The sequence below is a fragment of the Hemibagrus wyckioides genome, linkage group LG06 (assembly GCF_019097595.1).
Source record: "Hemibagrus wyckioides isolate EC202008001 linkage group LG06, SWU_Hwy_1.0, whole genome shotgun sequence".
Classification (NCBI taxonomy): domain Eukaryota; kingdom Metazoa; phylum Chordata; class Actinopteri; order Siluriformes; family Bagridae; genus Hemibagrus; species Hemibagrus wyckioides.
In genome coordinates, this window is record NC_080715.1 from 44,259,071 (window position 1) to 44,273,392 (window position 14,322).

General features: G+C 43.1%; 3 protein-coding genes across 5 annotated transcripts in view; all 3 read right to left on the reverse strand.

Annotated features, from left to right (window-relative positions):
• LOC131354587 (trace amine-associated receptor 6-like) overlaps window positions 1-14,322 on the reverse strand; it is a 181,287-nt gene that overhangs the window by 95,720 nt on the left and 71,245 nt on the right. The window lies entirely within an intron of this gene.
• Window positions 2,675-3,655, reverse strand: LOC131354601 (trace amine-associated receptor 13c-like). Its single transcript, XM_058392456.1, has one exon. The coding sequence runs from the start codon at window positions 3,653-3,655 to the stop codon at window positions 2,675-2,677; it is 981 nt and encodes a 326-aa protein (XP_058248439.1).
• Window positions 11,113-12,093, reverse strand: LOC131354602 (trace amine-associated receptor 6-like). The gene has a single exon (XM_058392457.1). It carries the CDS (start codon window positions 12,091-12,093, stop codon window positions 11,113-11,115), a length of 981 nt encoding a protein of 326 aa, XP_058248440.1.

A 14,322-nucleotide genomic window follows, 5' to 3' on the forward strand; every position in this document is an offset into this window, starting at 1 on the left:
GTATGTCGCTCTGGATCAGAGTGTCTGCCAAATGCCAGAAATGTAAATGTAAACCAACTTAGTTATTGTGACTGCACAATGGTGCAGTGGATGCAGAGTAAAGACTCCCACTACATTTTCAGCAATTATACCTCCTTACAGCTTTTTAAAGAAAACTAGCCTCATGTTTGTTGAATAGGTGAAGGCTGAGATAACCAAACATCCTATAAAAGCCATTAGAGGGGCTATCACAGTGTGAAAAAAAACAATTATTTATTATTATTATTATTATTATTATTATTATTATTATTCTTTTTCAGAAATTGATCAGGTGTGGTCGAGTGCTGGTTTGTTCCTTGGTTGTTCTTCCTTGGTTGTTCTTAATTGTTTTGTCATGAATACTTGTACAGCAATGCTGACTTTTTTTTGCTCACAATTAACAGGGTTGCTCTCTCAGACTCCTAGAAGGCACACCCTTTCTCCTCAGGTCCTCAGGTTGGAGGTGAGCATTCACCAGCATGGGGTCATGCAGGGGCTGTCCCCGAACATGAGGGTTGCCACCCAAGTGTTGCAGGAGCTGTGCAAGGGTGGACTCATGTAGCGGTTCAAATAGACCCGAGGATGCTCCACTGTGTGGTAGACAAGGAAAGGTGGAACTGGGACCTCCTCCATCCTTACGTCATCTCCACCATACATGAGACTCCAAGCCTCCATGGGATTCACCGCTTTCCAGCTTTTGTTCAAATGGCAACCTCAGGGACTGTTGGACATGCCCTGAGAAGCATGGGAGGGACAACACTCTCCCTTCCGCTCAGTCATCAACTGTGGCCAGGATCGACAGAGAGGGGCCCATCATCAAGGAGAATTTGAAAGCAGCCCAACGTGAGCAGCAGTGAACCTACAACTGGCTGGCTCAGAACCAAGAGTTCCAAGAGACCAAGTAATGCTCCTTGTCCCCGATACTGCCTGCAAGTTCCTTGTCAAGTGGCAGGACCTGTATACAGTCCTTTAGAGGGTGGGAATGGTAAACTACCTCCTGAAACATCCAGTACAAGCCAGTACCTCCAACAACTGGTTACCTGCAAGTGAGGGTGTGTCATTCCAAACAAGACAACACAGTGATATTTTCTGAATTTTAGTGACACCTAAAAGTCATGTTCCATTTCGTATGACTTATGGTGTTATGAACTCTCTGATATTAACTAACACTTCCTGTAAGTCCTGCCCCATCCTCAAGCTTACATACTTTTGATGGGGTGGCCTAATGTTAAATAAAATGCCAATATATTTTCGATTTACTTAACATTAGATAACATGATACTAACATAATACTACATGAAAAACTCTAGTTCTTGCACTAGTTTGTGACAGTGAGACAAGTCTTTCTTTCTCATAGTAAGCTGTGTCCAGCTGTGGCTTCAAACATATCAATATTAGTTTGTTGTATCAAGAATTGTTGTATAAAAACTAAGTGTCATAAATAATATCAGCATGGCTGAAATTACCTTAAGCCAAATCACACCTGTGCTGATAATCACTATGACAGCAGTCCTGCTTGTGTAAAAGAAATGAATTAGTAAATTATATTTATAGGGATGCCAATGACAATGATCAATAATTAGGTTACTTTTGACATGAAAAGGATTAAATTGGTTATATCGAAGTGCTGAATCTAATACTAAATAATAGTAATGTTGATGAGTAGAAAACGAGTAAATATGCTTGTGGGTTTTTTAATAGTTTTTTTTGCTCTTCTGTGCCAGTTGATGCTCAGACTCATTCAAACACAATTTTGAAAATGTTGAAAATTGACAAACCTTTTGAGCTCAGAGTGCACCGTACTATTCAGTTCCAGTCACAAAGAATTCACTGTGCAAAAATGTAAAGCTTCTCTCACAGTGTTTAAGGAGGTTTTTGATTCTCCATACACTACACCTGGGCCCCACACTGCACCTTAGCTTTCATAAAGACAAATGAAGATCCACTTCTCATTTTCAGTGATCCATTATTCCACTCAGCTGCACAAGCGAAATTAAAAAAACCTCATCACAAACCATTTTTAGATGAGCCTTTTATGTGATTTACATCACATCTAATCTGTTACCTGTCTGTACCTTACCTGTTAGCACCAAAATCTGTAATTAATCTCTTCTATGCAAATATCATTGACAATACACAGTCAGAAGCTACTCATAATCAGTTTACCTGCTATTACACTTTTCTACCAGTAGTGGATTCTGCATACACATGGAGAGGGGTGTGTGGAAATGGACACAAACTGACATGCACAAGCAAATCTTGATAAATTGGTTCAAGATACTCTTGATAAAAATGCATAAAAATGTGTGTGAGAACTATGAGACTGTCATATAATGTATTAATTTATTGTTAGTTTCATTAGTTTCATTTTAGTTAACACATACGCTACATTTTTAAACTCGAGTATCTTAATACACATGTCCATATTCCTGTACACACAAGGCTTATTACAACATGTTATTAAAAGACATGAACAATGTATCAGGAGTACCTGAAGATTTAAAGTGGGAATTAATACCTTTCCACACTCTGTGGTTGATGGATTTGTTTGGATAAAAGCCCCTGAGACATGAAGTGAGTAAATATTTAAATGTCATTTAATAAAACAGTAATATTTGGGGACATCATCAGTGAAAAAAAGTGGGAAAAACAGGCTTCAAGAAAGAACATTGATTAATGCAGAGTCTGTCTGGAATATTTGCAGAGTTATAGTTAATTTAATGCACCTTCTGAACCACGGGTAAAACAGAGCATAAATAAACGGATTAATGGTGGAATTAAGACAAATCAAGACTGTGACTTTCTGAAATATTTCTAACTGTAGTTCAATAACATAACCTAACAAACTATAAATAAAATATGGAAGTAAACACATCAGAAACACAGACACTAAAATGCCGAGGACTTTAGCTGCTTTTCTCTCAGATTTCATGGAGTGTGAGGTGATTTTCTGTGTTTTAGGTCGTGTGTGATTATTAAGCTCTCTGATAGCAGTGGCATGTTTCTTAGCAATCACAAAAACTCGAGTATACAATATGATTATGACAGAAAGTGGAAATATAAACGAATATATGATATCAATTACAAACCAAACCTTATTCAGAATGAAATAGCACTCTCCAGGACATGTTTGAAAATTTGTGTAATAAAAGATCACTGAGATATACACTAGATTTACACACCAGTTAAGATAAACCACAGTGCACATTGTTCTCATAGAGATTGTGTTTGTGTAGGAAAAGGGATTTGACAGACCAATAAATCTATCCACAGCGATCAGAGCGATATTATAGATGGATATGGCCATTAGTAAAAAAGTAGTCAACCAAAAGGAGATACAGAAATCTCTCCCAAAAATCCAGCATGACTCAATTGTCCAGATCAACATCGATGGCATCACTAAAGCACCGACGAGGAAATCCGACACAGCCAGAGAGAGCACCAGCATGTTGGTTGGTGTGTGAAGCTGCTTGAAGTGAAGAACAGAGATGATGACCAGCAGATTTCCACACACTGTTAGCAGAACCACAGCAGCTGAACACACGTACAGTAAGATATAAACTGCAGGAGATACAGATCTCTCTGGACAGGAGAAATGCTCACAGCGATCAGACTGATTAAACTCTGTCAGGTTCATCAATACAGCATTTTAGTGTTGCATAGAGTTAAAAAAACAAATACCTATAGTTGGATGGTATCACTGTAAAACTGTAAAATGTCACAATTAATCTACCTGACTCAAGCAGCTCTGGTGCTTTTATAGTTTTGAAATTGAATACACCCACAAGTTTGAGTGACAGCATAATATGTATGATGTCATACCCTGTTGGGGAAAAAAGGCCTAAAGTCTTTTTTTTTTCTAGTAGGCGGTTAAACACAATGCTAAAGAGTGCTTAACAAAGCCTAAATATCAGCACAAAGTTCATATGCTAAAAATATGCCCTGTAGATGAAAAATAAGTGATGTAACACATTTTCAAATTAAATCATGATTCACTGACAATTCTTATATCTAGTCAGGCACATGCAAGACAGCTCAGTAAAACCTACCCTTTGTGCATGGGTGGCTGTTTGGGTGTCCAGCCAAAGAAACAACCACAGCCTAAATGCCTTTTGAAACATTCACATTGTCGAAACTTCCAGACTTCCACCGGGATGTCGTCAGGACCAACTGCCTTTCCACTTTTCATCCTATTCAAAGTATTCCTGACTTCATCCTTTCTAATCTTATCCACTTTCTGTTCTACAGAGTTCACCTCTTCTACTCTTCCTTCCCTCTCATTTTCCTCATTTATCAGCTCTTCAAAGTTCTCCTTCCATCATCTCTGTACACTCTCCTCACTTGTGAGCACCTTTCCATCTCTATCTTTATCCCTCTGCCTAGCTGACCTGTACAAGTCCTTCTCTCCTTCTCTAGTGTCTAACCTAGTGTACAACTCATCATATGCCTTCTGCTTGGCCTTAGACACCTCCCTCTACACTTTGCACTATAACTTCTTGTATTCCTGTCTATTCTCTTCAGTCCTTTCCATGTCCAAGTCCTTTCACCTCTTCCTCTAAATAGTATCCTGAATTTCTTCATTCCACCATGAAGTCTCAAATCAAATTCAAATCAAATTCAAATTTTATTTGTCACATACATAATCATGCACAATATGATATGCAGTTAAATGCTTACATGACTGTTTTGACCCTTGAAAAGGAAAAAAGAAACAACTGTAATAAATAATAAACTATGTAAAGTGTGTGACATGTGCAGTGTGCAGACAGCAGCAATACGGGGTGGTCATGGAGTGAAATGAAATGATGAGCAGCAGTGTTATCGTTCATCTTTAAAGAGCAGGTGTGCACAATAGTCCTCTTTATGTGTAAACAGGGGCAGAAATGTACAACATATATGTTTATGTTTTGTGTTTTGTGTACTTCAGTCCTGCAATGTGCAAATGATTAGAGTGGTTGTGGTGTGTTCCAACACGTGTCAAGGAAACATAGCAAGTCCAATCAGTTGAGTCCTATGTGGAGTTCTGGTTGAGAGACCTTATAGCCTGTGGGAAAAGGCTTTTCCTCAGTCTCTCTGTGTTGGCCTTCAGGGAGCAGAAGTGCTTCCATGACCTCAACAGAGAGAAAAGTCCATTGTTGGGGTGGCTGAGGTCCTTCACGATCTTCCTGGCCTTGGTCCAGCTTGTTGTAGATTGAGTGCAGGTCAGGGAGCTTGGTACGGATGATGCGTTCAGCTGATTGCACCACCCTCTGAAGAGCTAGTCTGTCCTGCATGGGTGCTGAGGTGGTAGAGACACTGCCGGGCCTTTTTCACCACGGTGTTGATGTGACAAGACCATGACAGGTCCTGCGTGATGTGAACACTGAGGTATCTGAAGCTGTCCACTCTCTCCAATGGGTTCTCATTGATCACAGGGGTCTGGTAGCTCCTCTCCTGCTTTTGCTGAAGTCCACTATCAGCTCCTTTGTCTTGCTGATGTTAAGGAGGAGGTTGTTCCTCTGGCACCAGTTCTCCAGATTCCTAATCTCCTCTAGGTAGGTTGTCTCATTGTTGTCGGAGATCAGTCCGACCACAACGGTGTCATCAGCAAACTTGATGGTGGTGGATGTTGGTAGTGGCCATGCAGTCATATGTGTACAATGAGTACAGCAGGAGGCTCAGAACACAACCCTGAGGGGCTCCAGTGCTGAGGGAGAGGAAGGCTGAGACATGTCTGCCCATCCTTACTGCCTTTGGTCTGCCAGTTAGGAAATTTGAGATCCACTGACAGAGAGATGGGCTGAGTCCCAGGTGCTCCAGCTTGGTGGTGAGTGTGGAGGGGATTATAGTGTTAAATGCTGAACTGTAGTTGACAAACAGCATTCTAACATAATTCCCCTTTTGACTGTCCACGTGACAGAGTGATGTATGAAGGAGGTGAGAAATGGCATCATCTGTTAAGCGGTTTGGCCAGTAAACAAACTGTAGTGGATCCAGTGTGACTAGTAGTGAAAAGATAATGTCTGACCAGCCGCTCAAAGCACTTCATCACTACTGAGGTCAGGGCTACCAGGCGGTAGTCAATGAGGGGAAAAGGATGGGGTTTCTTCAGGACAGGAACAATGATGGACTCTTTGAAGTATGTGGGGATTGCCGACCGGGTTAAGGAGAGGTTAAATATTTCAGTGAACACTGGTGCTAGCTGGTCAGCGCAAGCTCTGAAGACTCAACCTGAGATTCCGTCTGGTCCTGTTGCTTTCCTGGTGTTCACTGTCCTGAAGGCTCTCCTCGTGTCATGCTTGGAGATGATGAATGCATTTCCAGTGATTGGAATTCTCTTCCCGTCTGCAGCCATTAGCACTAGCTGTAGCATTAGCTGTAGCATTAGCACCGTTAGCTGCAGCCTCAAAGTGTGCGTAGAAGGTGTTCAGCTCATCTGCCAGAGACATGTCCGCATTCGTCATACCGGATGTTGGTGCTTTATAGTCAGATATTGTCCTTAGTCCTTGCCACAGGCTCCTAGAGTCACTCTGTTGGAGCTGTGACTCTAGCTTCCTCCCGTAGCGCTGCTTCGCCACCATCACCACTTTCATTGTATGATGCAGCCTTGTACGAGTCCATGTCACCCGACACAAGTCCCACATTATAGGCAGCGGTGCGAGATCTCAGAGCATCGCGGATGGTCTTATCCACCCACGGCTTCTGATTGGGAAACATACTTTTGTACAGTATCATTCGGTAGTTTCCCAATGAATTCCACAATTACTTCTGTAACCACGTTGATGTCATCAGATCTGCACAAGAACATGTCCCAGTCTGCATCATTGAGTGCATCCTGTAGAGTGGCCACCACTCACACCACTCACACCACTCACACCACTCTCCGTCCAGCGCACGACCATCCTCTGACCTGGAATTGCCTGCTTGAGCCTTTGTTTATATTTTGACATGAGGAAGATTGTGGATTTCCCAAATGGGGGAGAGATTGTGCCTTGTAACCATCTTTGACTGTTGTGTAACAGTGGTCCAGTGTCCTTTCACCCCTGGTGGGGCAGGTGATGTGCTGATGAAACTTGCTGGATGCTGTGTGAGTGCCTCATGCAGCTGGCATAAAGCAGTGTCCGTGTCTGCCTGAGGTGGAATATAAATGGCACTGACTATGACCAATGTAAACTCCCAAGAAAGGTAAAAAGGATGACATTTGATAGACAATAGTTCCAGGTTGGGTGTGCAGGAGCGTGTGAGAGGAACAACGCTTACACTGTTGCACCAGTTACTGTTCCCCATTAAACACACACCTACCCAATTTCTCTTACTATCCACACCATAATAAAACAGCTTGAATCCTGCTCCTATACTACGAGCCTTGCTACCCTTCCACCTGGTCTCCTGTACACACAATATATCCATCTTCCTTCTCTCCATCATATCAGCCAGCTCTCTACCTTTCCCTGTCATATTACCAACATTCAGAGTTCCTATTCTCAGTCCTACACACTTACCTTTTCTCTTCTCTCTCTGTCTGCACACTCTCCTCCCTCCTCTACTTCTTCAACCAACAGTAGCCCAATTTCCACCAGCGCCCTCTAGGTCAATGGTGTGTAAGAGTGTGTGTGTGAGGAGTGTGTGGGGTGTAAGAGTGTGTGTGAGGGGTGTGTGGGGTGTGTAAGAGTGTGTGTGAGGGGTGTGTGGGGTGTGTAAGAGTGTGTGTGAGGGGTGTGTGGGGTCAGCCACAATGCTGTTAGCTCTGCAGATGCAGTGTGCGGTGTAAATGTCTGTGATAGAGGGGAGAGAGACTCCGAGGATCTTCTCAGCTGTCCTCACTATCCGCTGAAGGGTCTTGCGATCTGAGACGGTGCAATTCCCAAACCAGGCAGTGATGCAGCTGCTCAGGACGCTCTTGATGGTCCCTCTGTAGAACACAGTCAGGATGGGGGAAGGGAGATGGGCTTTACTCAGCCTCCTCAGGAAGTAGAGGCGCTGCTGGGCTTTCTTGGTGATGGAGCTGGTGTTGAGTGACCAGGTGAAGTTCTTCAGTGAAGGAATTTGATGCTCTTGATGATCTCCACAGAGGAGCCATTGATGGACAGCGGAGAATGGTCACACTGTGCTCTCCTGAAGTCAACAACCATCTCTTTGGTCTTGTCGACGTTCAGGGAGAGGTTGTTGGCTCTGCACCAGGCTGTTAGATGTTGCAGCTCCTCTCTGTATGCTGACTCATCATTCTTGCTGATAAGACCCACCATGGTCGTGTCATCAGCAAACTTGACAATGTGGTTGGAGCTGTGAATTGCTGCACAGTCATGAGTCAGCAGAGTGAACAGCAATGGACTGAGCACACAGCCCTAAGGTGCTCCAGTGCTCAGTGTGGTGGTGCTGGAGATACTGCTCCCGATCCGGACTGACTGAGGTCTCCCAGTCAGGAAATCCAGGATCCAGTTGCAGAGAGAGGTGTTCAGGCCCAGGAGACTCAGCTTCTTAATCAGCTGCTGAGGGATGATTGTGTTGAATGCTGAACTGAAATCTATGAACAGTATTCGAACGTAGGAGTCTTTGCAGTCCAGGTGTGTGAGGGCCAGGTGGAGGGTTGTGGTGATGGCGTCTTCCGTGGAACGGTTAGGACGATACGCAAACTGCAAGGGGTCCAGCAAGGGTGGTAGCTGTGACTTGATGTGCCTCATGACGAGCCTCTCGAAGCATTTCATCACGATTGGTGTGAGTGCAATGGGACGGTAGTCATTGAGGCAGGAAACCGTGGACTTCTTTGGCACAGGGACGATGGTCGTTGTCTTGAGGCACGTAGGGATGATGGATCTGCTCAGCGAGATGTTGAAGATGTCAGTGAAGACATCTGCTAGCTGCTCTGCACACTCCCTGAGAACTCTGCCAGGAATGTTGTCTGGTCCAGCAGACTTCCGTGGGTTAACTCTGCATAGAGTTCTCTTCACGTCAGCCGTGGTGAGACAGAGCACCTGGTCATTCGGACGAGGGATGGTCTTCCTTGCTGTTGTGTTGTTCTGTGCCTCAAACCGAGCGTAGAAGTCGTTCAGCGCATCTGGAAGGGAGGCATCACTGTCACAGGAAGGTGAAGTTGTCCTGTAGTTGGTGATCGCCTGAATGCCCTGCCACATGCGCCAGGAGTCTCTGCTGTTCTGGAAGTGGCTGTGGATTCTCTGGGCGTGTGCACACTTCGCCTCTCTGATCGCTCGGGACAGTTTGGCCCTTGCTGTTTTTAAGGCCACCCTGTCCCCTGATCTGAAGGCAGAGTCTCTCGATTTCAGGAGAGCACGCACTTTTGCAGTCATCCACGGCTTCTGGTTGGAGCGTGTTGTGATGGTCTTGGAGACAGTCACGTCATCGATGCATTTCCCGATGTAGCTGGTCACTGATGCCGTGTACTCCTCCAAGTCAATAGAGTCGCCGTTGGTTGCAGCCTCCCTAAACATGTCCCAGTCAGTGCACTCAAAACAGTCCTGAAGAGCAGAGATGGCTCCTGCTGGCCAGGTTTTAACCTGTTTCAGAACCGGTTTAGAGCGGTCTGACGAGTGGTCTGTATGCTGGAATCAACATAACAGAGATGTGGTCTGAGTAGCCGAGGTGGGGGCGGGGCTCCGCACGATACGCGCCGGGAATGTTTGAATAAACAACATCCAGCGTGTTCGCCCCTCTCATAGCAAAGTCCACATACTGATGGAATTTAGGGAGCACTGTTCTGAGATTTACATGATTGAAATCTCCGGCGATGATAAACAGTCCGTCGGGGTGAGCATTCTGCAGCTCGCTAATAACTCCGTACAGCTCACACAGAGCCTCCTTAGCATTAGCGCTGGGTGGAATGTACACTCCGATAATGAGAGTAGTGGTGAATTCCCGGGGTAAATAAAAAGGTCTGCATCTAACAGTTACAAACTCCACTACCGATGAGCAGTAGTTAGACACAAGCACAGAGTCCTTACACCATGCCGTGTTGATGTAAACACACACACCGCCACAGCGAGTCTTACCGCACAGAGCTGCATTCCTGTCAGCACGAAACACGGTTAGCCCGGCTAGCTGAATGGTGGCGTCTGGAACTCTGTCGCTGAGCCACGTCTCCGTGAAAACAAAGACGCAGCAGTCTCTGAACTCACGCCGTGTAGTTCGCTGGAGTCGGATGTAGTCCAGTTTATTATCCAGTGAGCAGACGTTGGACAAGATGATGGAAGGGAGTGCTGGCCGGCTAGGGTTGGTTGTTAGCCTAGCACGGACACCTTTTACCGCCCTTTTACCGCACTTCCGCTTCCTCGAACAACGCTTGTGACGTCCTCTCTCCTGGCCACCGGCATCAGGCGACGCCGAGGACTGAAGGCCTGGACTTCGCAGCAAGCCGAGTTCGCGAAGTTTGCAGAGTAGTTCATCATGCAAGTTAGTAACTGCATGATTTCTGTACCGTAATATCGTCTGGCGGTCGTATACATGAACACCACTGTCTTTGGCGTCCATGCACTTTAAATTTAGCGCTAAAACAAAAAGAAAGCACCATTTTGGTTCCGGAGTGGCCGCTGCGTGCTACTGCCGCGTCGCCATCTTGGACAAGTCATGAAAATCCTATGCAAATATGATTGACAGAACATGGTCAGAAGCTCCTAATAATCAGTTTACCTGCTATTACACTTTTCTACCACTGGGAATCCTGCATACACATGGAGAGGGGTGTGTGGAAATATACACACACTGACATGCACGAGGAAATCTTGATAAATCAGGTTCAGTGCAAAAAATGTGTGTAAACTAAAGTATGAGACTGTAATACAATTAAAAAATTTATTGTTAGTATTATAGTTTACGTTATTTACATTTTAGTTAAGACGTTACATTTTTAAACTTGTGTATCTTAATACACATGTCCATATTCCTGTATACACAGAAATTATTACAACATGTTATTAAAAGACAAACAATAGATCAGGAGTACCTGAAGATTTAAAACAAGAATAAGGACCTTTCCACTCTGGCTGTTAGATTTGTTTGGAGGAATGTCCCCCTCGGACACTGATTGAGTAAATATTTAAATGACATTTAATAAAATAGTAATATTTGAGGACATCAGTCGAAAAAGAGTGGGAAAAACAGGCTTCATGAAAGAACATTGATTAATGCAGAGTCTGTCTGGAATATTTGCAGAGTTATAGTTAATTTAATGCACCTTCTGAACCACGGGTAAAACAGAGCATAAATAAACGGATTAATGGTAGAATTAAGACAAATCAAGACTGTGACTTTCTGAAATGTTTCTAACTGTAGTTCAATAACATAACCTAAGAAACCGTATATGATATATGGAAGTAAACACATCAGAAACACAGACACTAAAATGCCGAGGACTTTAGCTGCTTTTCTCTCAGATTTCATGGAGTGTGAGGTGATTTTCTGTGTTTTAGGCCGTGTGTGATTATTAAGCTCTCTGATAGCAGTGGCATGTTTCTTAGCAAGCAGAAAAACTCGAGTGTACAATATGATAATGACAGAAAGTGGAAAAATAAATGAATATATGATATCAATTACAGACCAAGCCTCGTTCAGAATGAAATAACATTCACCAGGACACATTAGAAAATTCATGTAATGAAAGATCACTGAGCTATACACTAGATTTACACACCAGTTAAGATAAACCACAGTGCACATTGTTCTCATAGAGACTATGTTTGTGTAGAGAAAGGGATTTAACAGAGCAAAAAATCTATCCACAGCAATCAGAGCGATATTATAGATGGATATGACCATTAAGAAAAAAGCAGTCAACCAAAAGCATATGCAGAAATCTCTCCCAAATATCCAGCATGATTCGATCACCCAGATGAACATCAACGGCATCACTAAAGCACCAACAAAGAAATCCGACACAGCCAGAGAGAGCACCAGCATGTTGGTTGGTGTGTGAAGCTGCTTGAAGTGAAGAACAGAGATGATGACCAGCAGATTTCCACACACTGTTAGCAGAACCACAGCAGCTGAACACACGTACAGTAAGATATAAACTGCAGGAGATACAGATTTCTCTGGACAAGAGAAATGCTCACAGCGATCAGACTGATTAAATTTTGTCAGGTTCATTAATACAGCTTGGAAATTTCCCCACAGTGGGACAAATAAAGGTTTATCTTATCTTATCTTATTTCAGTGTTGCATAAAGAGTTTAAAAAATACCTCTAGTTGGATGGTATCACTGTAAATCAGTAATTGTTAAATGCCACAATTAATTTACCTATGACTCAAGCAGCTCTGGTGCTTTTATAGTTTTGAAATTGATTACACCCACAAGTTTTAGTGACAGCATAATAGATATGATGTCATCCCCTGTTGGGAAAAGGTTGTTTTTTTTTTTTCTTCTGGCAGGAGGATGAATACAATGCAAAAGATCACTTGAAGCCTAAATGTCAACACAACGTTCCTCTGCTGAAAACCTGCCCTACAGATGAAGAATAAGTGATGAAACATTTTCAAATTAAATCATGATTCACTGATAATTCTTCTATCTGGTTATGCACATGCAAGACAGCCCAGCAAAACCTACCCTTTGTGCATGTGTGGCTGTTTGGGTGTCCAGCCAAAGAAACAACCACAGCCTAGAGGCCTTTTGGAACATTCATATTGTCAAATCCTGCCTCATTATATAAGTGCCCACATAAGATCTGTCAGCATTGTACATGCTCTAAACCGGGGCAATCAGGCTTCTAGCAGGCATCAGATAACCATGAAACAGAATACAACTGTGACAACTATATGTGTCCCAACTATATGGCACAGAAAGTAATCTATCTAGACCTCAAATTCTTCTTACCATTCAGACAATGTTGTAATGGTCAGATACATTAATTACCAAGATTAATTACAAGGTTGGATGGTGATCTCCACCTTGCATGAAAAAATATCAGGTATTAACGTAAAAAATTACCACATATGGTTAGTCTCAATGAAACAACTGAGTTATTGTGACTAGTGCAGTGGACGCAGTATAAAGACAGACCAAAAAAAAGCACCCATAACATTTACAGCATTTAGACCTCCTTATTTAGAGCTATTTAGAGAAATCTATCCTCATGTTTTTTTTTTTTGAATAGGTGAGGGCTAAGAAAACCAAACATCCTATTAAAAGCTGTTGAAGAGGCAATCACAGTGTGAAAAATCAAGTATTCATTATTAGTAATTATTATTTATTATTATTTTTACAAAAATTTATCGGGGTGTGGTTCAGTGATAGTTTGTGAATAGAGGGTGGAGCTGAGGGAAGTTCCCAGTAAGGATTACACACCAGTGCTGAACTGTATCCTGTAGCAGTGAGTTGAAACGTGCAAAAAGAAAAAGTTCTTGCTGTGATCGTTTCGCCTACTTCCAGTTTTCTCTTTCCTGAACCATCAGAGCTCCCTACACTGGTGCCAAAATGGGGTGTCCTAATGTTAAATAAAATGTCAATATATTTTTGATTTATGCCAAGTTCATACTGCACGATTTTTGCCCTGATTTTCAGTCGCCGACAGGTTTTGCGAGATCGCCGACAAATGGCCTAAATGTAAGGCAAATGCACGCAAGTGACAATCGTGCAGTGTGAATTACCAAAGATGTGATCTGAGAGAGTCGCCTGTCACAGATGTGCCAACCTCAGGCACTCTACTATGCCCCCAATCACCTGAATTCTAGCGCTGTCACCTGCACCCAATTTCCCGGACACTACTTAACACCCTCGCCAGAGTCAGCGGCGAGTATTATAATGAGTTATGTAGAGACTGCTCTTCCTACCATCATTCTAGTGGTTTATTCGCCTGTGATTCCTCTGTTCTGTTCTTCCCACAGGAGTTATTTTTGCCTAGTGGTTCTTTTTGTCTGAATCAGTTTCTCTTAGTTTACGCCTTCCTTTTGAGAGTGTTTCTTATTTAAAGTACTGTTTTCACTAACCTCCTTCCTCTCAGTCCTTCTTGGTGCCCGGTTACATCGCCGATGCGTCGCCAATGCCCGTGAAATATTTGGCATGCTAAATATCTGGACCTGACGGTGACTGTAAATTGGCTTACACTGAAGTGCTAAATCTAATACTTGAAAAATAATAGCAATGTTGAGTAGAAAATGAGTAAATATGCTTAGTGGTTCACTATTCAGCTCTAGTCACAGAGAAATTCACTGTGCAAGAATGCTTTTCTCACAGTGTTGAAGGAGGTTTTTGATTTTCTGATACACTACACCTGGGCCCCACACTGCACATTAGCTTTCATAAAGACTAATGATGATCCACTTCTCATTTTCAGTGATCCATTGTTCCACTCAGCTGCACAAGCCAAATCATAAAAC